We start from the raw sequence: 25977 nt of genomic DNA, 5'->3' as shown, positions 1-25977 counted from the left end.
ACCCTAGGTCATGCCCTAAGCCGCCCGCGGTGAAGCCTTGCCCCGGCCCATGTGCCAGCAACCGCGCTGCCGATTGAAGTTTGGCCGCCTGTTGGTCCCTCGCCGCGGGAGAGGGGAAAGAGAACCGTTTTGAATAATTATTATATTACTTTAGAGTAATTTACAACACAAGACGGGGTCCACGGAGCTGTGAAAGTTTCCCCTCCAGTTAAAACGAGAAAACACTATTTTTAGAAGGCTAGCCTGGTTTTTACACATCTTCAGAAACAATCAAATGGCCTGCTGTTTCAAGCAAAGTGGGGACATTAGGGCACTGTAATGGAGAAGATATATCAATTACATTAAGTCAACAAAAACAAAAACCCACTACTATAGTCATCATCAGCCAATAAATGTATTGCCATAGGCCTATCCTATTGAAAACTATTTATGACCTGATTTGTCATCATAAAATCATGTTATCACGCGTAAAAACTATAGGACATTTAATAGCCTATTCTATAATTACTTTTATGATACCAAAATGCACTGTGGGGGTTTGTTCCAGGGTTGTTAAATTAACCTGGCTATACAGAAATGTATCAGAATTGTGCGGCCATTAACCAACATGGTAATATAGCCTACCGGAAAGAATCATCAGCATTTTCTGTGAATTGTACTTCATTTGACATGCTACTCAAAACAACAAATGCAGTTACTGAGAGTTGGGATACCGCAGATGCTTGAGGCGAGTGTTGGAAACAATACGGACATTATTTTCAGTAGCAATAACGATTGAATGGCGTCCATTAATAAATGCGCGCACTATCCTGCAGAGTATGGAATATAAAGACAACGAGATAATATTAAGAAAATGCTGTGTTCGACCTCAAATCTTGGAGTTATCAGATATTAACTTGTCATGGCTCAGCAACGGTGAAAGGGAGCGAATAAACTGTGCTAATGCATGCTATGTGAGTGTAGAGCGTGCCATTGGAATAAAACGAGGGGATCCTGCGTTTGTAATGCGCGAGTGTGTGTGATGAGAAGGTGGGGGTTAGAGTCCCCGTCGTGTTTTGACCCCCCAAACAACTCCCAACCACCATCTCTCCCCTCACCGTCTCAGCCTCTCTCAATGTTTAAAGCAACATCGCCCATGTCGCTGTGAAATTTTCCAGCCTGTCGCGACAGCCCATGGACAGCGAGAACGACCAAAAAGGACGCAATTTCTCCTCACCAAGCATCTCGCCTGCGAGCCGGACCCAAAGACATAACGTGCGGACCCACCAGCGCGCTCTCGAAACCGAAGCCTATGCAGGATACCACGAGCACCGCCTGAGAGTGACCATAACCTACACGTCAAATCTAGGTTTCGGTGGGATATTTTATGAAATCATATTTTTCTAAAATAGTGTACTGTATATCTGTAATCTTTGATGCCTGTATGTAACATAGCCTAATGGTTTATATGTTGTTATTGGTGATAGCTGTTCAATACACATCGCTTTTATGGTCGTGCACCTCTAAGTTTGGATCATAAAACTGCTTGATTGCAATAAAAGTAACGATTCGATTCACTTCGGAATTATATGAAGTCTATTGTAGTCCATAGCCTCGGCTATTGCTATAGCCTAACCATGGTACACTCTGGGTCAGCTCTTGTTTTTTTTATAACCAGACCCCTTCTTAATAATGATGAGATTAAATGTTTGATTCAACAACTGTTATAATTTCACCTCTATTAGTATATTAAAGAGCGTATTGTTTTCATCAGATAATCTGTATACAGGAGGCAGAACGCCTGCGCTGGACAGCCGGTCTGGTCTCATCCTTCCCAGAGTAGGATTGGCTTCCGTGTCGCATGGATAAGAGGGTATGATGGCTGTTTACTCTATTCTACTGCATACTTTACACTCACTCATCATTTGTTGTATCACGGTAGTGCGTATCCTTCTCTCCAGATAATAATCTTGCTGGTTTGGTTATTATGTAGCATTTTGCCTCTTTGCTCGGTCCTTACGTTTTGATGTAGCGCCCCTCGCTGCCTGTCTCGCCTCCCTCCCTGTCCTCCCTCGCGTAGGCCAAAGCTCCCAGCTATACAGGGCCAATGAAGGCAGCAGCAATGTGTCAAGGAGTTCACATCAAGCTATCAGAAGGAATAGCCTTATTGACATAATTGTGCATGCTCTGAATATTCCTTAACACTGACCTGACCTAAATCATTAGGGTCGTGTTGATATAATGTCAAGCAGCCTAGTTTGACATGTGGAAATATCCTATACATTTCATATAGGCTACATAGGGGCCTATACATTTCATATAGGCTACATAGGGGCCTATACATTTCATATAGGCTACATAGGGGCCTATACATTTCATATAGGCTACATAGGGGCCTATACATTTCATATAGGCTACATAGGGGCCTATACATTTCACATATATTATCTTGCTTATAAATTTGCTGTTAATTTTTCTTTATATTTCAATATAGGGTCACATATAAATGAACAAGTGTCATAATGATACTATTCTCATTGTTTTGCAAGGGCTTTAGGACTATAAACATATAGCTTTTATATAGGGTGTACAACGTCTCGCTTGATAGCCATCAACGTTTTCTGGATTTCAATATGTATAGTGAAATATTTGAAATATACGTTATTTAAAAGTGAAAATGTGTGTTTCCTGCAGCAATTAACAGTCGATTATAGGACCAATAAAAGTGGTTGTGAAAGTGGAAAGACATGATATGTCCATATAAAGTATGAGGTGAGTAGGTCGAGGAAAAAGAGAGACAGGGAGAGGCAGACCAAGTCGCTAAGTAGGTCGACTCTTTTGCTACAGTGAGTCCACGGCTCGCAGATCTCGTTGCTATGTGCACTATGCAGTCAGTGGACACTCTTTTCCATTCCTAAAGATAATTGCCATAGTAGGCTATTCCTGACATTGTATCACAACACACACACGTAACACACCCACACAGCAATAACCTGCTGAAAATCAAAGGTTGCAGACATAGGGTACCATATATTTTGAATAACTTGTCAAACTCCCATACAGTGAACTGTTGCTCTTTTCTGTATGTAATTACAATTAAAAAAAGGATAATAGGTCAGATGAAATTTAGGATATTTGTTATCTGTGTTTTAATAACACGTTCGTTCGGCTTGCAGTTGAGTGAGGGAATTAAGAAATGTTGTCATATAGCCGAGTGTCAACGGCTTCGGGTCGTGCAAATCCAAGTAACTTTTCCGGATAGGATTTTTCGGTTTACTGTAATTAGGCCTACAGAAGACAATTACGCAGTCGCTTTTTATTTACATTTGCTGTTCGTTATATTAGTGTAATCCTGTTATGCATTTAGTACTTTACGCAAATTAAAGTCAACAAAACAGGTACTTTCTTTGTCCAATTTGATTACAATTCAGACATAGCTTATAGGCTATAGGCTACTTCAGTTCACTGAAACAAGGTCAAGAAAGTGTGTCAGTCAATTATCCATTATTAGCCTAATTCCGGTTATTTGCAGCAATGGGAAGTGAATTTGATAAATGATATATGTTGTCCCATGCACTGTAAAATATACAGTGTATCCCACTGTTTACAATTGGTCACACTAGTCTGTCATTTGAGCATATGGCTATTAGGCGACCTTCAGTAACGGAAAGAAAAGGCATTCGTTTGGAAACCTGCAGACCATTCTGTTTTCACATAACGACTTACGAGTATTAGGTCCTACATGTATGCTAAATGGCAAACTATTGACACGAACTCTATCCCTTTTGATTGGAATAAACAGGGTGTTGGGACAACATTGGGACAACATAGCATACGAATTTTACATTTACGTCCCCATTGTTGCTTTTTATTTTGAACATTGGCTACTCGAATGAAATACATTGTATTTGTCTGAATAATGAAACTGTGGAATGGATTTGGAAATATAGGCCTATAGTCGAATGTTTGCGAACTTTGTTTTTGCCAACAGGCAATCTGGTGGAAAGTGATTTGTATTTATTGAATATATTGGACATTGCAAGTTCAAACAAGTATTTGTATAGTTTATTCTAACGGTTTTATTACTTAAAACAACTGCAATAACAAAATGTGAAGGAAGCGCATGCTGCTATGTCATCCATCCACTGGTCGGTGGATAATTGTTAGCATTCATATTTGTAATATATGTCATAGCCTATGTAGTAAAACATATGTTCAACTTAATTGCTGAAAAAAATGAACGATATAGCCTATGCCTATATATTTATAGCGAACTAAGCTCTCTCTTTGAACTATCCTGATTACGATGAGGATTGCAGTAAATTATAATCGTATTAACACTGTAAGTATTTCTCACATATGAAGCCCTTCTCTCAGCCTCATGCCTTTTTGGAACATTTGAAGAATTCGTCTTCTTGATTTTGGTGCTTTGATCAGATGACGCACAGCCGCTACAGTCGCCCTGTAATCAGAAAGCTCCTGAGTACACAACGGCGCGGAATCTGATAGTGGTGATTGTGTTAATAGCGAGTATTCATAAAACAAAAGGTGGCACGACAAAACCGCAGAGCAGGTGCACGCTGTGATCACGCAGCCATATGGGACTATGATTGGCCATGCTTTAATCCAGGAGAAAACCACTGGCTTTTGCTGAAAAGCCTTGGAGACTGAAGTCAGCTCCAGTTGAACACACATCAGCTCTGTAATGTTGAGAGCGATATGAGACTGACAGCGAGATAGAGAGCATAGGCTCATGTTTATGTATGACTCTCTGTGTGTTTGTTTATCTCATGTCAATTGTCCCAGGGTGGATGTAGCTTTTCTCTCTGAAAAACTGCTCAGCAAGGAGCCTCTAGTCAGTGTTTATGAAGGAGGAGAGAAAATTAGATACAGCTTCGAAGTGATCTGCTTCCATATTCACAGGGGGCCTCATCTCTTAATTTCTCTCTCTCTCTCTCTCTCTCTCTCTCTCTCTCTCTCTCTCTCTCTCTCTCTCTCTCTCTTTCGTTCTTGCTCTTACTCACACACAGACACACACATGCGCACAGACACACACACACACAAGCTTTCTCCACTTCTCTCCACAACTCCTAGGTGTAAAACCAAAACAACACAATACAGATAATTGAAATACACCCCAACACACACGCTTAATATGTTATCTCTCCCCCCTGTTCCTCAGTATGAAGACCTGGTGCACTACTCAGGGTCAGAGGGCATGCCTGTGGGGGGGTATGGAGAGGCCATGAGGTCACTGCCCCCCCCTCACTATGGCCACACTGTCCCAGATTCCCTCAAACACCACAGGGACCAGATTTATGGGTGAGCAGAAAATAACTATTTCAGTGCAGAGTGTGTGTTTGTTTCATTTCATTCTAACAGTATGCATGTATAGTTACTATCAGTGTGCCTATATGCATTTTCCTGGATGTGTGTGTATGTATTGTGTACATGCATGTGTGTGAGGTGTGTGTGTGTGTGTGTGCATAATGTGTTAATAACACTGTGTGTTCTGTGTGCACAGTCATCCCCTGTTTCCACTTCTGGCCCTGGTGTTTGAGAAGTGCGAGCTGGCCACCTGCTCCCCGCGGGATGTCACAGCCCTCTCAGTGCCACCCCACCTCCAAGGCCTGACCAATCACAGTGATGTATGCTCCTCAGACTCCTTCAACGATGACATCGCAGCCTTCGCCAAACAGGTGAGTTACAGCCAGCAGTGATTTATGATTGACTTTTAGATGAGAGGTTTAATAGTCACATGTACAGGGTTGCAGGTGTAATTACACGGTACAGGGAAAATCTTAAACTCCGAGCTCCAACCATTATCCAAATGACCGTGGACGCCGTTCCTTGTGTGTTGCAGATTCGCTCAGAGAAGCCCATTTTTTCAACAAATCCCGAACTGGACAACCTGGTATGAAAATAAATACAAATGTATATACTGTAACAGCAAAAGAACCAAATGCTTATAGCCTACATGTATGGACACACACAGTAACTTAGAGATCGATTTAAGAATAACTCAAACACATTGTGTTCATAGCTACCAATCTGTTCTTCTCCTCAGATGATCCAGGCCATCCAGGTACTACGTTTCCACCTGTTGGAGCTGGAAAAGGTGTGCTTCTTCACTCATCTAAAATCTATTCTCTCTCCGTCTCTGTCTCCTCTTACCCTTTATGATTCACACTAGTGACTGCTGAAAGCAGGCAAACCAAATATGATCAGCCATCATACACCTAAACCATTACAGTACTATGCTATTTCATGACAGCATCTCTTCTCCCTCTTCTTCGTCTTCTATTCTCCAGGTTCATGACCTGTGTGATAACTTCTGCAATCGCTACATTACCTGCCTGAAGGGCAAGATGCCCACAGACCTGATTTTGGATGACAGGGAGGGTGGGTCCAAGTCCGACGTGGAGGATTTCACTGGCTCCTGCACCAGTCTGTCGGAGCAGGTAGGTGACACCTGAATGACGATTGGCTAGACCAAGGAGAACATGACAAATGAGCTCAAAAGTCTCAGATTTCTCAGTATATCTCTCTCAATATGTCTCTGAAAAGGACATTGATGAAGCCCTATTGGGCAAAATACTTGTCACTAAAGAGGGAATAAATGTTCATTTCTTTTGCTCCATTCTCACATCTTTTCCTGTTAATCTCAATATGTTTCTATCTCTTTCCTTCCCTTGCTCTCTGTAGAATCAGTCGTGGTTGCGGGACCCAGATGACTGTGTGTCCACTCCACTAGGGACCCCTGGCATGTCATGTGGCCTGCCTTCACACAGCACAGACAACTGCAGCGATACGGGTACCTCTAACACACTAACTTATACACACACCTGCACAAACACACGCTCATCTTTCCAATCACTTATGCTGACAACATAATCGACATACACACATAAACCTGACACACACACACACACACACACACACACACATACACATATACACACACACACACACACACACACACACACACACACACACACACACACACACACACACACACACACACACACACACACACACACACACACACACACACACACACACACACACACACACACACACACACACACACACACACACACACACACGTACTGTGCTAATGCCATATCTCTATTGTCCTCTGGCAGGGGATGGTTTGGATGGGGGCGTGGCCTCCCCCAGTACGGGAGAGGAGGACGAGACGGACCGAGACAGAAGGAACAACAAGAAGAGGGGAATTTTCCCCAAACTGGCAACCAACATCATGAGGGCATGGCTCTTCCAGCATTTATCGGTGAGAAAAGAGAGACAGTAGAAAGAATAGTGAGAGAAGAATGACAGATAGAAGCAGAGAAAAGCAGAGGAGGGGAGCCGAGAGGAGAGGAAAGAGGGAGCGGATGAAAGGAGGAAGGGGACATCGTACAGGGTAATGCAAACAAAATGAAGTTGAAAATATAATTTAATGACAGAGAGATAATGTGTGAATAAGACGTTAAATGTTGAATAGTTCTGAACAGAGAGAGAACAATTGATGGTGAAATGTAGTAGTTCTGATAATTAGCAGTTATACTTAAAAACTCTAAAGTCATTCTCTAATTATGACTGTTCTAAAGGAGAGAGAGAGAGAGAGAGAGAGAGAGGGGGAGGAAAGGGGCTGCTGCAATTTAAGGGTCACGTCAGTTCATAGAATTTGACTTGAATTTAGATGTAATGGCAGCCATTAGTATTCATCTAATGGTTGTAGATCTAGCTGATTTAGTTCATACATGCTTTGGTTTTTTCATTCTACATAGATAGTTGTGGAGTCATTTGTGTGTGTTGTATGTGTGAGCCAAAATTATACATTTGATGATTTTATGGAATGATAATGTATGCCAAAAGCAAAGGCTAAACATGCTCTTGCTGAATCTCAACCAGTTTTGCAAATCCATAATACCGTTGTTCTGAATGTCCCTTCGCAGCACCCATACCCCTCGGAGGAGCAGAAGAAGCAGCTGGCACAGGATACAGGACTGACCATCCTGCAGGTCAACAACTGGTCAGTACCCCACTGATCAATAACCAATGATCAGCTGGTGTGTTACTACTGTACTGTGTCCCTCGTCGCCCGGTCCTTAGCGTGACCTTCACTGACCCCATCAATACAGATCAATCCATTATCACCCAGAGATCCATACGCCCTCTGTTGTAATGTGGCTCGACGGTGAACCATGAAAAGGTTTAAGTGGTTGAAAAGTGAAAGGTTAATATTCCACGCGTTAGTCTTTTTCTCCAGTAACTGGTGTTCTCACCCTCTCCCGACTCTCCTTCTATTCCATCCTCCTTCTCTGTGTGTTCTCTGCTCCTATTCTCCCGCTTTTTCGTATCCCCTCTTTCCTCTCCAGGTTTATCAATGCAAGACGGAGAATAGTACAGCCCATGATTGACCAGTCAAATCGCTCAGGTAATAATGACCACTGTATTCCCTCCTCTAATGTATTGTTACTGATGTAGCTATACATTCCTAGGTTGTATTAATGCTATAGGTGTGTATTTTGAGTGAATATGTGTATAGCTGATCTATATGGACATTCAGGCTAGGTGAATGATGTGGGTGTGTGTTTGGTTGACCAGGTCAAAGCGGTCCTTACAGCCCAGAGGGAGCAGCACTAGGGGGCTACGGACTGGACGGCCAAGCCCACCTGGCTCTCAGGGCAGCAGGTAAGAGGCAGAGATAAGGAAGACTGGGCCATGTTCATTTAGGCAACAAAGAGAATAAAACGGACTCCTTTCAGTTTTTCCGTTTTAAAAGGTTTCGCTATGGTGAACTGTACATGACCCGTTTTTACCAATCGTTTGTTGCACACATTCGGTGGTATACTGTTGTACCTACTAATACCAATTTCCCCCCCCCCCCCCGCAGGTCTTCAGGGGATGCCGTCTCTTCCAGCAGAGTACCCCGGGGCCCTGCTGTCCCAGTCTGGCTACCCCCACACAGGCCCGTCCCTGCACCCCTACCCCGGCCCCCACCCCGCCATGCTGCTGCACCCGCCACCCCACCCCGCCGATCCCCTCATAGGCCAGGGCCTGGACATACACGCCCACTAACTGAGAAGGAAGGGTGTGAAGGAGAGAGGAGAGGAGAGAGGGGCCATCCTGGGGGAGATGGGGGCTCACACCCGCCACACGCTAACTACGACAGCATGGCACAGTCCAAATGTTTACATTCCCTGACCTCCACATAGTCACTCAACCCACTGTCTGCAACATTCATACACTGCCCTTAACATACCACCGCTGGCCCCTCTTATACCATCAATAACATACATCAATAACATTCCATCTCACAGACGTAGACAGAGACACACACCATACTGAGCCCTTGAGTGTGAGCCAAACCCACTTCAGGGTGGAAGAGGCGAGCCTCCTCAGCTCCTTCCCTCTCTACATACTCTATGGTGTCAGTGAGCTGTCTGACTCCCAGGATAGCGCCCCCTCTAGGAGCATAGAGGAACACCCCACACGGACCACTGATCAGCCAACTTGCCTCTCTCTCCCACCTGGTCTACTGGCCAACCAAGCGGAAAGACAGAAGGACACAGGTCGGACACACAGCTCCCGATCTGCCTGTGTCACCTTAACCTCTATAACCCTCAACGCCCCTCCTCCCAGCCTTATGACCTCACACAGCCCAGGCTTGAAGTGTTGTGATTGGACAGGACGCCAGTGATGCACTCTGACCCCTCTCCACCTTATTTCATTTAATTTGAGTTTTTTTAGATCTATTTTTGTATTTACATGTGTGTCAGACAGACGCGACCTCACAAAAGTCCTGTGAACAGCGATCTTCCAGGGCGTCACTCTGCATGACTCTTAATACAATATGAATGAGCTCAATTTGTCTCTCTCAGTACCTTGGTTTGTTTAAATACGTTGGAATGAGTTGATCACTTACCTCCTTAAGATCCTGTCAGACATGAATAGTAGGGTTTACTGTGGGATCCACATCATAGGCCAAACAGTGAACACACACACACACACACACACACACACACACACACACACACACACACACACACACACACACACACACACACACACACACACACACACACACACACACACACACACACACACACACACACACACACACACACACACACACACACACACACACACACACACACACACACACACACACACACACACACACACACACACACACACACACACACACACACACGATCCTGTCGAACCATTTCATGGTCCATGTTGTCTGCCATTGGGTTTAAGGAGGACAGCCAAAGGACTTTACACATGCTGCATCTTCCTCAGTCCCTTATGGGTCTGATCAAATAATTTATTTCCAAATGTTAATGATGATAATTGATGATAATGATGTTACAGTTATGATTATACTTATAGTATTAAAAGCTTTCTTTTGTAAAAATGTGTGAATTACTTATTCTTTGAGTTTGCCCTCTAATTATTTGCAGTTAGATGTGAAAGGTATACACAGTAGTGAAATACACAAATCGGTATTAGGTCATCTTGAAAATATTCCTATTTTCTTCCAGGTACAATCACATGTTGTCACTATATGCTATTTGGCTCATTTTCAACTGATGTTTGCAGCAGCATTGTATCCCCTTCTCTTCTTGTTTCTCTACTAGCCTAGCGTCCTCCCTGACCTCTCTCCCCCTCTCCTTTAGTTTAGCTCTTTGTTTGTTTTTTACTCCTCATTTTCACTCTGTCTTTCCACATTCCTTCCTCATTCACTTCATACCTCCTCCCATCTGCAGGGCCATGTGCAACAAGGTTCAAATCCAAGCCAAAGTGATTACTCATTAAATGTCAAACACAATTCAAATGCATTTGGCCTGGCCTAAACCCTCCTCCTCCACCCGGCCATCCATTCAATCCCCACCTCACCCCTGTCATGTGATAGATGCAGCCTGCAGCAGGGGTCAGAGTTCATACAAGGGTCAACAGGAAATGGCCTGGCTTTCTGACCCTTACGGCTGACCCTAAGTCCCATCACTTATTTTCCTGTCCACACACTCATTGGCCTTGTCCATCTTGTCACTCTACCCTCCAGACATGCTGGTCATGTCCCAGCTGTACATTTTGTCCCCAACCCGTGGACACACAGTTGGTTCATAATCTCTTGCACTGCAGGTCTATTGTTTACACCTTAGCTTCCTGACCATATGCACGAGTTCATTTATGAATGTGTTCATTTTTCTTATTATCTTGACTATGTAAAGTGACTTTGGAGCTTGAAAAGCACTTAAAATAAAATGTATTATTATTTAAACACTATGGTCCCATAAAGAAAATAATTGACTGTATGATAGTCTGAAGGAGATCTCAGAGCCAACAGACAGACAGCAGCAGTGAGATGCTATTCATACTGTTTTCACTTTCTGATTGCTTTTGATAGCTAGAGTCCGTAGCCTCACACAAACACAAAATCCATTAGCTAGTGGAAATTGCATTGCATAAATGTGCCAATACTGGGAAAGAGAAGGGAGAGAGAACAGTGTGTACAGCCACAGAGCTCAGTGAGGGAAATGTATAGTGTGAAGTCATTATGACAACGAAGTCTATCTTAATAATGAAATAACCTTAAACTGGCGGAACTTGAAGGCTAGAGCAGGAGGAAATATTATAACACATTTTTTGGGGCATACAGCTTTGTCAATGTAACTGAAACCTAACCTAAACCAGATGTCTTCAATATTTGTGACAAAATTGTACAAATATAGTGAATCACAGCATGATTTTGGCAGACGAGTGTTACAGATTATTTGTGTTACATAAATGCTTTGAGGATTGTGTTTTGAGAAAGAAAACCTATGCATACTCTATATGTATGAATGATATAGCCATCAGCTCTGAATGAATGAAAAGGTGCACGAAAAGAGAACAAATAAACTCTTGGTAAGAAAATAGAAGTTCAGATGTCTGTGTGTATGTGGTTTGTTTTTAAGCGGAATGCAAAATGCTGAATGTGTGTGCGCGCACGTGTGTTTGTGCGTGGAGGAGGAAGGCCTCTGGTTGATCATTGATCATTCAATTACACACCTGTCAGAGTTCAGACAAGGGGGAGAGAGCAGCGCACAGGGAGGAGGAGAAAGAGAGAGTGAGAGAAAGCTAGAGAAAAGTGTCCAACTACAATGCCTCAACAAGGGGAAGCGGTTTGTGACAACGAATGAAAGAGCAGAATAGGACAAAGGGAAAAACAAAATAAGAGTGGAGGCCAGAGAGACAGTGACAGACTGAGCAGCTCGGTGACGTGATGTCCCATATGGAACGACCATAGTCAGAGCAGGCAGGTCAGGAACGTACGATGACGCTCCACTCACTTTCATAAGCCTTCATTAAAACTCATGCAGGACGCGATGAAAAAAAAGGAACCATTTTATCTGTCAGCCGGAGAGAGGAAACCAGAGTTTGTAGCGCCTACTGTCATTTACCACCGAGTTCAAACACTGTTTCCAGCCTAGGAACAACCGGGATGTGTAGCAGCCTGATGATGCATAAATTGGAGTAATGTTGTGAATAATTGATTGAAAAGTGTTTAGTCCTGATTCACAAATGCCTCTCATCTATTTATCACTATTAGGAGAGGCTGCCTGGCCCATTAGAGCAGCTGCTCGTTAGATGTCTGTCAATCAAGGGGGAGGGGAACACACCAGGCACACTGACACTGGTATTCATTTAGCGTGATGAGCAGGTGAATGTGATATACAGTTAGTGTGAATATTCATGTTTTTCAGTATGTGTGTGTCTGTATATTGTCCTGGTGTTGCCTTGTGCTTGGATGTGCATGCGCTTTGCGTATGTGAGTGGGTATCTTTGTGACCATCTTTTTCTCTCTCTTTCTCTCACTCTGCAGCAGGACGGCTCCTATGTTTAGCTGCAGCTAGCAAGCGAATCCTGGCTTTAAATGCCTCAGGCGTCTGCCATCTGTGCGCTCGCCACCGCAATATATCTAATTTATGGCTGGACTGAATGTGTAATATAGTCCCATGTATGCATAATATATCACGTGATCATATATGTAAGAGGTGTGTGCAGTAGATGCTAAGACTCGCCACTGTTCCTCCATCAGTCTCGCTCTCATCAGGTTTGACTGGGCTGATGAAGAGCCCAGATGTTTCTTAGACCTGGTTAAAAGATCGAAATGCAGGCAGAATGCCAGATGTCTCATTAGGCAAATTTGATTGGGTTTGTAATTTAAATTTCTGAATGAGGCGCTTCCATATGTATGAATGTATGGGAGGGCACGTGTGCGTGCGTTCATTTGCATATGAGTATGTATATATTACAGTAGGTCCGTGTGTTCGCGCTTGTTTGTGTGTCTTTGTCTATGGCGGTGGTACCATGTGTCTGTAATACATGTGCTTGTATAAACAAGGACCTGTCTGCTGCACTGTTCACTCTTTAGCGTCAAAGTATTCTAATGTGCAGATGTCTATAATGCTGTCTTTGCAGTTTGCCGACATACAGCATTCTAATGCATGGTCAAATAATGTAGATTAAAATAATATAATGACAAGTTAAAATCAGAGTACATATTACACACAACATAATACAATCACTGTCTGATCAACAGTCATTTCGTTCTAGATGTTCTTTCAGCCATCTCAACACATTTCTCTGCCTTTCTCAACATCCTTATGCGCTTTTTATGAGCTCCACTGTTATCAAGTTTGACTACCGCAACCAAGACGAACCAGACAAAAAAGGTGTGTTACTGCAACCTAGTGGTCAACATGTAAAACACATCCGCTGTGTTCTAACCATGGAGCCAGCCTGCTGATGGCCTAGCCTCCATTTGCCCCAAATTGACCATTTAATTGGCCCCACTGAGAGTAATTTCTCTAAGGAATGACAATGAAAATATTACAAACGTCACAATTTGCAACACTCAAGGGAAAAATCTTCTACAAACAATTTAAAGCACATTATAATATTTCAAATTACCCAAATTCAGCCTAGTTATCTTCATGTCTTATTGGGTGTATTTCAATGCAACTGAAACCAGGAATTGTAAAATAAAATGTTTTGCAGAACAAGTTTACATTACAATATGTTTGCAAGCTGTGCTTGCGGCAAAGCCCAGGGTTCTAGACAGACTGGCTCCTCTGGGTCATCATTCTGGTATCAGTCTCCCACTGGCAGCCCAGTCCACTCTGACCTCCGCTGACTTATCTGTGTGTCTGTCTGGTCATCTAGCTTCACTGACCTGGCACAGAGTTCCTCATGGACCCTGTGGAGACTAGCCTGCCCTTCCTTACTCTCTAAACCCTCTACAACACACCTCCATGGTCTGACCCCTCCCTCCCAGTCCCCCTCACTACCTGCTGGATGTCCGTCCAACTCTTCTACTGTAATCTGTTTCTCCTTCAGAGGCGAGGCCTGGAGTTGTGCAGCTGGGGATCCTTGGCCCTCCGCTCTGCTGCCCTCTTCCTCCCTCACCGCTACCACCACCTCTGAGATTATGTGCAGTGCCTTGGCCACAACACTAGAGGGCGCCGGCGGGGCGTCAGTTACACTTCCTGTGCCAGTTTCCGTCTCTGCATAACTGGACTTTTCCCTGCCCATCTCACTGTGCCCAGGTCTCCGGAGGGTCCTCCGATTCATGCTGCGTCGTGACTGGTTGCAGTGCAGGGTGCGCCTGCGATGCCATTGGCTCAGCGATTGCTGGGCCTCGGTGCTGAGCTGGCGCGTGGTGAGACGAGGGCGGAAGCTGCTGATGTAGAAGAGAGAGGCGTACAGGGACGTCAAGTAGTAACCTCCTGCAGAATAGAGAGACAAAGGTAAAGAGAGAGAAAGAGAGAAACAGAGACAGAAAGGGGGTTACTATAAGGTGTATGTGTCCATGTACACATACAGTACCAGTCAAAAGTTTGGACACACCTACTCATTCAAGGGTTTTTCTTTATTTTTACTAGTGAAGACATCAAAACAATGAAATAACACATGTGGAATCATGTAGTAACCAAAAAAGTGTTAAACAAATCAAAATATATTTTACATTTGAAATTCTTCAAAAGTAGCCACCCTTTACTTGATGACAGCTTTGTACTGTCTTGGCATTCTCTCAACTAGCTTCATGAGGTAGTCACCTGGAATGCATTTCAATTAACAGGTGTGGCTTGTTAAAAGTTAATTTGTGGAATTTCTTTTCTTAATGCGTTTGAGCCAATCAGTTGTCTTGTGACAAGGTAGGGGTGGTATACAGAAGATAGCCCTATTTGGTAAAATACCAAATAAGCAAAGAGAAATGACAGTCCATCATTACTTTAAGACATAAAGGTCAGTCAATGCGGAAAATTTCAAGAACTTTGAAAGTTTCTTCAAGTGCAGTTGCAAAAACTATCAAGAGCTTTGATGAAACTGGCTCTCATAAGGACCGCCACAGCAAAGGAAGAACCAGAGTTACCTCTGCTGCAGAGGATAAGTTCATTAGAGTTACCAACCTCAGATATTGCAGCCCAAATAAATGCTTCACAGAGTTCAAGTAACAGACACATCTCAACATCAACTGTTCAGAGGAGACTGCTTGAATCAGGCCTTCATGGTCGAATTGCTGCAAAGAAACCACTACTAAAGGACACCAACAAGAAGAAGAAACTTGCTTGGGCCAAGAAACACGAGCAATGGACTTTAGACTGGTGGAAATCTGTCCTTTGGTCTGATGAGTCCAAATTTGAGATTTTTGGTTCCAACCGCCGTGTCTTTGTGAGACACAGAGTAGGTGAACGGATGATTTCTGCATGTGTGGTTTCCACCGTGAGGGGAGGTGTGATGTTGCTTTGCTGGTGGCTACTTTGAAGAATTTAAAATCTAAAATAAATGTTCATTTGTTTAACACTTTTTCGGTTACTACATGATTCCATATATGTTATTTCAAAGTTTTGATGTCTTCACTATTATTATTAGAAAAATAGTAAAATGTAGAAATAGTAAAGATAAAAAACCCTTGAATGAGTAGGTTTGTCTAAACTTTTGACTGGTACTGTACATGTTTCTGTGGGTCTGCATGATATGTCTGTATAATTCATACCCTCTCCCTGCAGCAGTGTGGGGTCCAGTAGCTCCATCATGTAGTTAGTGTCCAGCTGCAGAGTGACCACATCACTACGCAGAAGCACCCAGGTCAGACAGGGCAGGAAGTCATCAGCCCCATACACCACACCTGAGACAGAGGGGAGGAGGGAGTCAAAGGTCAAAGAACTCCAAACATTATCCTTAATAGAGAGAAATACCCTAACCAACTCTATTCATACACATACTGAGGCTGAGCAGGTCTACCCTGCACCACCCACCTGGGTTGGCATTGGCTGTCATGCTGTGGTAGATGGTCTTGCAGACCTTGAGCAGGATATGGACCTTCCTGCTGGGGGAGTAGGACTGGTGCATGGCTGACCACCTCTGCTGGATCTTCTCCAGGGTGACAGGGTCAGGGACCCCCGCCCCAGGCGTCCCTTCCAGCTCCTCCACCCCCCGGCCCTCCAGGAGCCGCTGGTTCTCCCTCAGCTTCCGCAGGCTACCGTCATGGTCCCAACAGCTCTGGAGGCAGGTGTACAGGTGGGCGCTCACAGGCTTTAGGGCCACCTTGTGTAGGGAGAGCTCTAGTATGGCATCTAATGTAGATAGCAGACAGAGAGAATGGAGGATAAGGAGAGACTGAGGTGTTAGAAACCAATTCTGGAAAATTATGTAGTAGAGTATTTGTCCGTTTTGGCTTTGTAGTGCATCCTGAACGAAAGCTGAACCGTTTTTTAATATAATAGTAGTGATATTCTGTTTTCGAACACTAATTTGTTAATGGATGGACTCACCCAGCTCCCCATCGGGTGTGTCGGCCATACTGTCTATGAGGATGTGTATCTCAGGACAGTCCAGCAGTGTCTCTCTCAGGGCAGTGAGAGCCGTACGCACCTCCTGAAGCAGGTCCGCACCTGTCATTCCAGGGATAAACCCAGCCCCCAGGGTCATCTCAACGAATCCCGTCACTGCCTCGGCAAACAAACCGCCCCTCCGCTTGCTGAGCTCCTGCACCCGCTTGGTCAGCCTCTTCTGTGGACACCCCAGCCCACCAATGGCCAGGCCCACAGCCGAGAGGCGGTGTTTCACCTTGTCGGCCAAACGATGCGAGGGGTGGGGGGAGTGGGAGGGGCTGTTGACCGACTCCGGCTCCTCCTCCATGCTGCTGATTGACAGCGAGTCCATCTCCAGGGAGGGGGGGCGGAGGAGGGAGGGGGGTGGCGGTTTGGAGAGCCATACCCTGTCCTCAACCCAGGACACCCTGTGAGGGGACTGAGGGGCAGGGCTGAACAGGGGCTTGGGGTCTGAGGGGGGCCTAGAGGTGGCAGTGCGGTCCTGGCTCCATGTTCTGTCGAGTGACTCAATGGAAGCATCCTTACTGGGCCTCCTCAGAACCACCCCTCCTGTTGGGGTGGAGGGAGACGGGGTAGCCTGGACTACAGGTGACCCTGGAGATAAGGGGACAAGACCAAACATATCAGTTAGTCGTTGTTTGACTTTGGTTTTGGCATAATGGCTAGTGAGCTCTATGATGTCTCATTAGCTCCTACAGTGAGAAGGATGATTAATGCGGTGACATTTTCCCACAGACATGATGGACAAGGATAATAAAACAAGGTCCAATGCAGCCGTTTTTTTTTAACTCAATATCAAATAATTTCAGCTCTTACATCATTTTCACAATTTTATTATTCCAACTTCATAGTGTGGAAATAAATATTAATCATAGGTAAATCATATTTTTTACCACACTGGGCCTTTAACAACAAAATCCCTTTACCTGGATTATCAGGACTGGAGCTGTAGGACTCCTGCTCCATTGAGATAGCTCTTTTAGTAAGAAGGCCCGCCCCTGACCAAGGTCTTGTTGTACTCAGTCGTCTCTCACGCCTATGATTCGCTGGCCGATTAACTCGCTGTGGGCTGGTTGGTTGATGGGTCAGCCAGTCATCGCCATGCTCATGGAGATAGAGTGGGTTGATGATGCACAGAGCACCATTGGCTGCTGTCAGCTATTGAACAGAAGACACAGTTGAGAGGGAGCTTGTATTTAAAAGGCATGAACCACATGAGGATCTTTCTGAAAATTAAAAATGATCACTGGAGAATGATTTGAATTTGATACAATACAATGGTTTATGGTTTCAGTATTAAAGGCCGTTTTTATCATCAATATCAAATCATTTCTGGGGAACAAATAAATACCTTAGTATATTAGTTTTGCATTAAAATGGTCAAAAAGAAACAAAAATGTTTTTTTTTAGCAAAAATATCTTTCTCAATCAAGAAATTTGCTAGGTCTGTCTGGGAGAGGTCTGAGTAGAGAGGGGAAGGGCACCAAAGCGGAGGAGCGGCCTAATGAGAGAGAGGTTATTGACAGAGAGGTTTGGTACTCTCTTTGTCATTGGCGTATTACACCTTATTCCGCCTGGTGTGGTCACCAGGCAAGCCAAAACTTTACCCATGCACCCATGCAAAACTCCACCCATGCATCCTGTATATGGGAGCCAGCAACTATCAGGAAATAACACTAACCACGTTTCCTTCCACAGTGTTTATGTGAGTAAAGTCATACCGTATAAAAAAAAAAAGCTTTGATGGAAACAGGAAGTTTTGGTATAATTTTTAAAATGCAGACAGATAATTTGTTTGTTCGACACGGTGGGATCTTTTTGTGTCTGTAAAATTAATTATTAGAGAAATTGCGGTGAAAACGCCTTTATGTGCAAATATTGATATAATAACCATAATATTGAAGTAAAATCACGCGATGATATGGTATGTGGTCCTCCTACTATGATTGGGGAAACCATGCAGTTTGTTAAGCTACAGATTAAATACAATATGATGAGCCTCCCGAGCAGTGGTCTAAGCCACTATCACAGTGCTTGAGGCATCGCTACAGACCCAGGATTGGTTTGGCCGGGGGGGGGGGGGGGGGGGCGTTACTTGTTACTTGGCTCATGGCCTTCTAGCGAAGAGGACGCATGACTCGACCTTCGCCTCTTCCGAGCCCGTTGGGAAGTTGCAGCGATGAGACAAGATAGTAATGTGATCGCAATTGGATATCACGAAATTGGGGAGAAAAATGGGGTAAAAAAAATAAATGAAAATAAGTTGTGATGAACTTCACAGAGTGATGAAAGTGCACGGTGATGTTAATGCTCCTTTCCAATAAATATTGAGGGTCTTATTCTGGTGACATGATGATCGATACTTGACTGCCATTTGACAAACACAAATATTCTTGCTCTTATTCATAATAATCTCATCATGTAAAGTAGCCTATCCTCACAGTATCTGAGAGCTGTTGGCTAGAGCGCACGTGCCAAGACCAGAGTAGTCACATTTGCTATTTAACGCAGCACTTTTTGTGACAAAACTATCAGTAGAGTTGAAAATGCGATGGAAGCACATTGAACTTTACATTTTTATTCTGTACTTGAAAACTTAAGCGAAAATGTACATTTTGTGTGCACTATGTCATCACGCACTGATTTCTATCCACAACAAGTCCGTTTGGTGGAAACACAGCACTGGTGGGAAAATGTGCATATTTTCTTCATGCAGATTCTAGAAAATTCGCTAATTGGAAGGAAATCTGGCTACTGGTATAATTACAGTGTTAGCTACTTCAGCTGTACAATATGACATCAAAACACAATAAAAACGTAATTTTGACTCCCCTGGGCCTTTAAAACCTATATAGATTTGAAAAAGGACATACAGTATTCAAATGTAAGATACAACTCTTTGAGTGAAGAGCAAAAAGACCTGTGACGTCAGTCTGAACTGAGGTACACTGCATCTCATCTGTGATGCTGAGATGTGACAATTGACTGGGTAACATTACAAAGCGCTAGGAGAACCCAACGCAGACATCCGCTTTTCTGTGTGAACCACATGTCAAACCATGGCAACACATCCGCCAGAGTGGGTCTCTAACTACATGTCAAACCATGGCAACGCATCCGCCAGAGTGGATCTCTAACTACATGTCAAACCATGGCAACACATCCGCCAGAGTGGCTCTCTAACTACATGTCAAACCATGGCAACACATCCGCCAGAGTGGATCTCTAACTACATGTCAAACCATGGCAACGCATCCGCCAGAGTCGATCTCTAACTACATGTCAAACCATGGCAACACATCCACCAGAGTGGCTCTCTAACTACATGTCAAACCATGGCAACACATCCGCCAGAGTGGATCTCTAACTACATGTCAAACCATGGCAACACATCCGCCAGAGTGGATCTCTAACTACATGTCAAACCATGGCAACACATCCGCCAGAGTGGGTCTCTAACTACATGTCAAACCATGGCAACACATCCGCCAGAGTGGGTCTCTAACTACATGTCAAACCATGGCAACACATCCGCCAGAGTGGATCTCTAACTACATGTCAAACCATGGCAACGTATCCACCAGAGTGGATCTCTAACTACATGTCAAACCATGGCAACACATCCGCCAGAGTGGATCTCTAACTACATGTCAAACCATGGCAACACATCCGCCAGAGTGGATCTCTAACTACATGTCAAACCATGGCAACACATCCGCCAGAGTGGATCTCTAACTACATGTCAAACCATGGCAACACATCCGCCAGAGTGGGTCTCTAACTACATGTCATGTTAAAGCGGAATACAAGACAGTGAATAGGTCCCAACGTTTATAGACAAGTTATGAAGCTATGAATATAACTGATTACCTGTATGGTGCACATGGCAGTACCAGGAGCCCTCTGAGTCATGTGATCAGGCTGGAGGTCAGAGGTGGGACACAGCCAGGATTCTATATACAAACAGATACACAAAAAGAGAGGGGGGAAAATAGATCAAACATTAGAAGGAGAGAAGAGGAGATGGTAGTCGTCAAGAGGAGTAAGAGGAGGTACAGGGAGGGAGAGTAAAAAGAGGAGCACATAGAGGACAAGACGTTTGATATGAAGCGACTAGGATGGACGACAAGGAGATAGTTGTGCAGAAGGAGTGAAAGGAAGATGATAAGTGGAAGAGAGCGTGGGTGAGGAAGAGGAGAGATGGAGAGGGTGAATTCAGACTTACTGGGACCCAGCTGGGACAGACTGTTGGACTGTGGCTGATCTGTTAGACTGTAGAACCACGGCGGGATGAACAGACACACTGGCAACACGTCCCTGGGAGAGAGAGAGACAGACAGAGAGAGAGAGAGAGACAGACAGAGAGAGAGAGAGAGACAGACAGAGAGAGAGAGAGAGAGACAGACAGAGAGAGAGAGACAGACAGAGAGAGAGAGAGAGAGAGATTAATGAAATATATCAGATGCATAACTGATAAATACTGTAGTTAGTATACAGTATATACCGTAGGGTGTTGTAACTCACCTGCTCATAGAGTAGAAGACCACTAACTGGGCCAGATCAGAGAAGCCTAAAAATGACTGAGATAGCTGATAAGCTGAGCGAGAAGAACAGAGAGTTTATTATAAGGCGTACAACAAATTTGAGATTAACTTTTTTTTTAAACAGGGAAGCATATGAATGTTGAGGTTCTGGCCAATAAAAAATGCATGCGTGTCTGTCTTGCTTACCTGCACCAGTGCGTTGTATGGGGTTGTCTCTGACATGTCCACTCTCTCCTCCAGTGGCCACACACAGCAGGATAGGCTGGGAGGCAGAGTCCCTCAACACCAGGAAGCTCTGTGAAAGGAGAGAGATAGGTGACGAGAAGCCTCGTTACGCTGTGTCTGGGCGTTAGGAAACATTGACTGTGCAGAGCAGCTTCACAGAAAAGGACCAGATGGATTTACACATTTTTCTGTAGAACAGTCATTCAAGGCCTAGAGAAGTGAGCAAGCCAGGCTAACCTCACACCAACACTAACTAAGTGGCAGAGAATGTGCAAGCACAAATAACACACACATATTCAAATACATGTACGCACCAAAAACTCACTGCGAAATAAGTGAGCATGCGCACACACACGCAATAGGCCTACAGACACACTGCAGGAAGTGGGTTTGATGAACAGTGTGTTCAGGAATAGATGGCTGACTGTGATAGCGAGAGACACATTGGTATGTTCACTTTGAGTCAAGTCAAAAACAAACTATAGGTATCAGCAGTTTGATGCAAGGCAAGCTATATTTAATATCAAGTTCTCTAAATATCGATGCATATCGTCAACTAAACCTGCGGAAGAGAAATTAACTTTGTTCACTTCATTGTTTGTAATGACTAGATAGTGCCTTCACAAAGTATTCATACCCTTGACTTATTCGACACTGTTGTGTTACAGTCTGAATTCAACACGGACTATACATATTTATAAACTGGGTGGTTCAAGCCCTGAATGCTGATTGGCTGACAGCCGTGGTATATCAGACTGTATACCACGGGTATGACAAAACACTCATTTTTACAGCTCTAATTATGTTGGTAACCAGTTTATAATAGCAATAAGGCACCTCGGGGGGTCGTGGTATATGGCCAATATACCACGGCTAAGGGCTGTACCCGGGCACTCCGTGATGCGTCGTGCCTAAGAACAGTCCTTAGCCGTGGTATATTGGCCATATACCACACCCCTCGTGCCTTATTGCTTAAATATATTCTCACCCATCAAAGTGAAAACATGTTAAAAAATATTTTCGCACATTTATTGAAAATTAAATATTGAAGTATTAAACTTACATAAGTATTCACACCCCCGAGTCAATACTTTGTAGAAGCACTTTTTAGCAGCAATTACAACTGTGAGTCTTTCTGGGTAAGCCTCTAAGAGCTTTCCACACTGGGATTGTGCAACATTTTCATTATTTTCAAAATTCTTCAAGCTCTGTCAAATTGGTTGTTGATTATTGCTAGGCAACAATTTTCAAGCCTTGCCGTAGATTTTCTAATAGACTTCAATCAAAACTGTAACACGGCCACTCAGGAACAATTCATGTCTTCTTGGTAAGCAACTCCAGTATAGATTTGGCCTTGTGTTTTAGGTTATTGTCCTGCTGAAAGGTGAATTCATCTCCCAGTGTCTGATGGAAAGTAGACTGAACCAGGTTTCCCTCTAGTATTTTGCCTGTGCTTAGCTCCATTCCATTTCTTTTTTTATCCTGAAACTCCTCAGACTTTAACGATTACAAGCATACCCATAACATGATGCAGCCATCACTATGCTTGGAAATATGGAGAGTGCTACTCAGTAATATGTTGTGTTGGATTTGCCCCAAACATAACACTTTTTATTCAGGACAAAGTGAATTGCTTTGTCACATGTTTTGAAGTATTACTTTAGTGCTTTGTAGCAAACATGATGCATGTTTTTGAATACTTTTCACTGTCATTTAGGTTAGTATTGTGGAGTAACTGCAATGTTGTTGATCCATCCTCAGTTTTCTCCTATTACAGCCATTAAACTCTGTAACTGTTTTAAAGTCACCATTGGCCTCATGGTGAAATCCCTGAGCCATTTCCTTCCTCTACGGCAAGTGAGTTAGGAAGTACACCTGTATCTTTGTAGTGACTACGGTAGGTGTATTGATCCAAGTGTAATTAATAACTTCACTATTCTCAAAAGGATATTCCGTGTCTGCTTTTTTATTTTTACCCATCTACCAATAGGTGCCCTTCTTTGCGAGGGCACCTCGCTGGTCTTTGTGGTTGAATCTATGTTTGAAATTACATATAATTGTGTGTATGGGGTACAGAGATGAGGTAGTCATTCAAAAATCATGTTAAACACTATTATTGCACACACAGTGAGTTCATGCAACTTATTAGGAAAATGTTTACTCCTGAACTTATTTAGGCTTGCCATATCAAAGGGGTTGAATACATATCGACTCAAGACATTTCAGCGCTTATGTAAAAATGTCAAAAAACATAATTCCACTATGACACTATGGGGTATTGTGTGTAGGCCAGTGACAAACAATCTCAATTTAATCCATTTTAAATTCAGGCTGTAACACAACATTTAGAAAAAGTCAAGAATAACATGTAAGTGTTGCTCTTTCTTACAGTGCTACTGCCTATCCACATGGATAATGTGTTGGGGAACAAAACGTTGTTAAAGTGCTTTTCTTATCACACCAATTCAACCTAAACCCTGACATACAATAGTTTTTACAGTGTAATAGGATGCTGTATCCAGATACTGGATCACCATTGTCTCACCGTACTCACTTGTCTCAGAGGCTGCTCTTGTTAAGAAAGGGTCCTTAAGATAGCTGGGGTTTTTTAGCAAACCGAAAATATGTTCTGCATCGATCAACTTCTACGCCACTACTCAGTCTGCCCCTCTTTCTTTCAGTCCATCTGTATCTCTCCTCTCTTACTCTCTCACACATGCAACACTTCTGCATTCATTTGCTTTTATGCAAAGTAAGGAGAACTACAAGTGCAACTCGACATGCTGTAAGTGCCTGCTTCCATTTCATCTGTAATATCGCAGCCTGTCCACATGCTAACCGAGTGTACCAAGGTGACCTGGAGACTAGGCCTAAGGGCTTGAATACAGAGAGGTCAACAATGAGGTCAGATAGTAGATAGTGGCATGGATCTACACAGTGTGTGTCCGTCTCAAATGGCAGCCTATTCCCTACATAGTGCCCTACTTTTGTCCAGAGCCATATGGGCCCTGGTCAAAAAATATGGTATAGGGTGCCATTTGGGACGGACACACACTGGGTAGGTCCATGCCACTATCTACTATCTGACCTCATGGTTGAGGGTAGTGGGGGGAACTCACCCCAGTAGGCCGGCCCCAGAGGGCAGCATGGGCACCGTCTCTATCCCAGGGGCCCCCAGGGGCCCAGGCGTCCTGACACAGTCGCAACCTGTCCAGCAGAGTCAGGGGCCTCCTTGAAACTCCATCAGTAACCTGATTCTCTGTCCTCACTGTGCCACTCACACCTCTAGAGATAATGGCACAACAGGGGGTAATTACAGGCTCCATAATATGCTGTTACAGCATACAGGGGCGGTTTACCAGCCTAGTCCTGGACTAAAAAGCAAGTAAGATTTAAAATGCCTTTTAATCCAGGACGACGTTTAATCAGTGTCCTGGAAACCGCCACAGAGCTTTTATAAAACTGAGATCTATACCACGAGTAGGTCCCTAATAATGATCCATGGGGTGAAGAAAAGATCCTCACCTGTGAGAGTCATCCTTCTTATCCTGATCTTCCAATCCCCTCATCATCCCAGACTAAAGAGGACACCACAGAAACATAGTTGTGCAAAATGTACAAAATGTTTAGTGTATGCCAACCGCAAATAGATTTAAGATTAAATCCAATATATCAACATTAAAGATTTTTTTTAAAGAACATTCAAAAAAAATGTACATTTGAAAAAGTTATTCTGGAATAGAAGAGTGATTACATCCTTCTTCAACACACATTTAAAGGGATAGTTCACCCAAAATACATTATTTTGTCATTTAAAAGGGTTACTTACTGTTAATAGGCCCTATATGGCTGTTTTCAAAGTAGCTGTGACTTTATGTGGCTTCCCTTCAGCCTGACAGAAACTCCACAGATCTCTTCATGTTGTAACCTTGTGCCAACAGATTGTCCTTTCACATTCTAACTACGTTGCTCAACAATTTATCTTATTGGTGAAAAATGACAGGGTAAAAAAATTACCTAATGCAGACTTCGTACCTTTGCAACATAGTATTTCGCTGTTTCGTCAGAAGTATATATTGTGTCGATGCTTTACCTGCCTCTACCACTCGACTACACACCTTGAAATTTGATGTTGCACTTTCACTTGCTCAAAAGTTCTCAACTTATTTTGGTTTTCTCATTCTCTCCTCCTCCATCTCCCACCCCCCCATGTGGTTAACCTTGCTAACACATTTAACATAGAAAGAAATGAGTCTGCTTGGCCTTTTTTCTCAAGACCAGAATAATACTGATCTCTCTCTCTTTTACTCACAGACAAATCTGTGTTGCACTTTATA

General features: G+C 43.6%; 2 protein-coding genes across 5 annotated transcripts; one reads left to right on the top strand and one right to left on the bottom strand.

Annotated features, from left to right (window-relative positions):
• Positions 1–941: 941 nt before the first annotated feature.
• On the top strand, positions 942–10001 carry LOC115163168 (homeobox protein meis3). 2 transcript variants are annotated; one of them, XM_029714835.1, is made up of 13 exons: positions 942–1354; positions 1754–1852; positions 5162–5301; positions 5504–5678; positions 5843–5893; positions 6047–6097; positions 6291–6440; positions 6685–6793; positions 7125–7270; positions 7938–8014; positions 8361–8419; positions 8590–8676; positions 8879–10001. In XM_029714835.1, exons 2-13 carry the CDS (start codon positions 1841–1843, stop codon positions 9061–9063), a joined length of 1242 nt encoding a protein of 413 aa, XP_029570695.1. In that variant the 5' UTR covers positions 942–1354; positions 1754–1840; the 3' UTR covers positions 9064–10001. The 2 variants fall into 2 exon arrangements, with proteins under 2 accessions (XP_029570695.1, XP_029570694.1); XM_029714834.1 differs by lacking the exons at positions 942–1354; positions 1754–1852 and having other exon boundaries at positions 5018–5301.
• A 281-nt stretch (positions 10002–10282) lies between these two features.
• Positions 10283–25794, bottom strand: LOC115163166 (ras and Rab interactor 2). Of its 3 annotated transcripts, XM_029714831.1 has the most exons (12): positions 25470–25794; positions 25166–25218; positions 24760–24925; positions 21602–21710; positions 21396–21468; positions 21097–21188; positions 20742–20824; positions 17798–18029; positions 16812–17465; positions 16296–16613; positions 16034–16165; positions 10283–14762 (listed from the first exon to the last, which is right to left on the bottom strand). In XM_029714831.1, exons 2-12 carry the CDS (start codon positions 25210–25212, stop codon positions 14128–14130), a joined length of 2541 nt encoding a protein of 846 aa, XP_029570691.1. In that variant the 5' UTR covers positions 25213–25218; positions 25470–25794; the 3' UTR covers positions 10283–14127. The 3 variants fall into 3 exon arrangements, with proteins under 3 accessions (XP_029570691.1, XP_029570692.1, XP_029570693.1); XM_029714832.1 differs by lacking the exons at positions 25166–25218; positions 25470–25794 and having other exon boundaries at positions 21396–21451; positions 24760–24893; XM_029714833.1 differs by lacking the exons at positions 24760–24925; positions 25166–25218; positions 25470–25794 and adding an exon at positions 24195–24504 and having other exon boundaries at positions 21396–21451.
• Positions 25795–25977: the final 183 nt, after the last annotated feature.

This window comes from Salmo trutta, chromosome 26 (assembly GCF_901001165.1).
Source record: "Salmo trutta chromosome 26, fSalTru1.1, whole genome shotgun sequence".
NCBI lineage: Eukaryota > Metazoa > Chordata > Actinopteri > Salmoniformes > Salmonidae > Salmo > Salmo trutta.
The sequence above is the reverse complement of the archived record's forward strand: the minus strand, read 5'-3'. Positions and strand labels throughout refer to the sequence as shown.

What these genes read in the sequence shown, in the direction of transcription:
- LOC115163168 (XM_029714834.1), top strand. Translation starts at nt 5,135, where the DNA reads ATGTTATCTCTCCCCCCTGTTCCTCAGTATGAAGACCTGGTGCACTAC. An exon ending in ACCTGTTGGAGCTGGAAAAG is followed by an intron (nt 6,098 to 6,290) that starts GTGTGCTTCTTC and finishes TCTATTCTCCAG; the next exon opens with GTTCATGACCTGTGTGATAA. An exon ending in GGCTCTTCCAGCATTTATCG is followed by an intron (nt 7,271 to 7,937) that starts GTGAGAAAAGAG and finishes GTCCCTTCGCAG; the next exon opens with CACCCATACCCCTCGGAGGA.
- LOC115163166 (XM_029714831.1), bottom strand. Translation starts at nt 25,212, where the DNA reads ATGATGAGGGGATTGGAAGATCAGGATAAGAAGGATGACTCTCACAG. An exon ending in GACAGCCAATGCCAACCCAG is followed by an intron (nt 16,166 to 16,295) that starts GTGGGTGGTGCA and finishes CCTCTGTCTCAG; the next exon opens with GTGTGGTGTATGGGGCTGAT. An exon ending in CACACTGCTGCAGGGAGAGG is followed by an intron (nt 14,763 to 16,033) that starts GTATGAATTATA and finishes TCTATTCTGCAG; the next exon opens with GAGGTTACTACTTGACGTCC.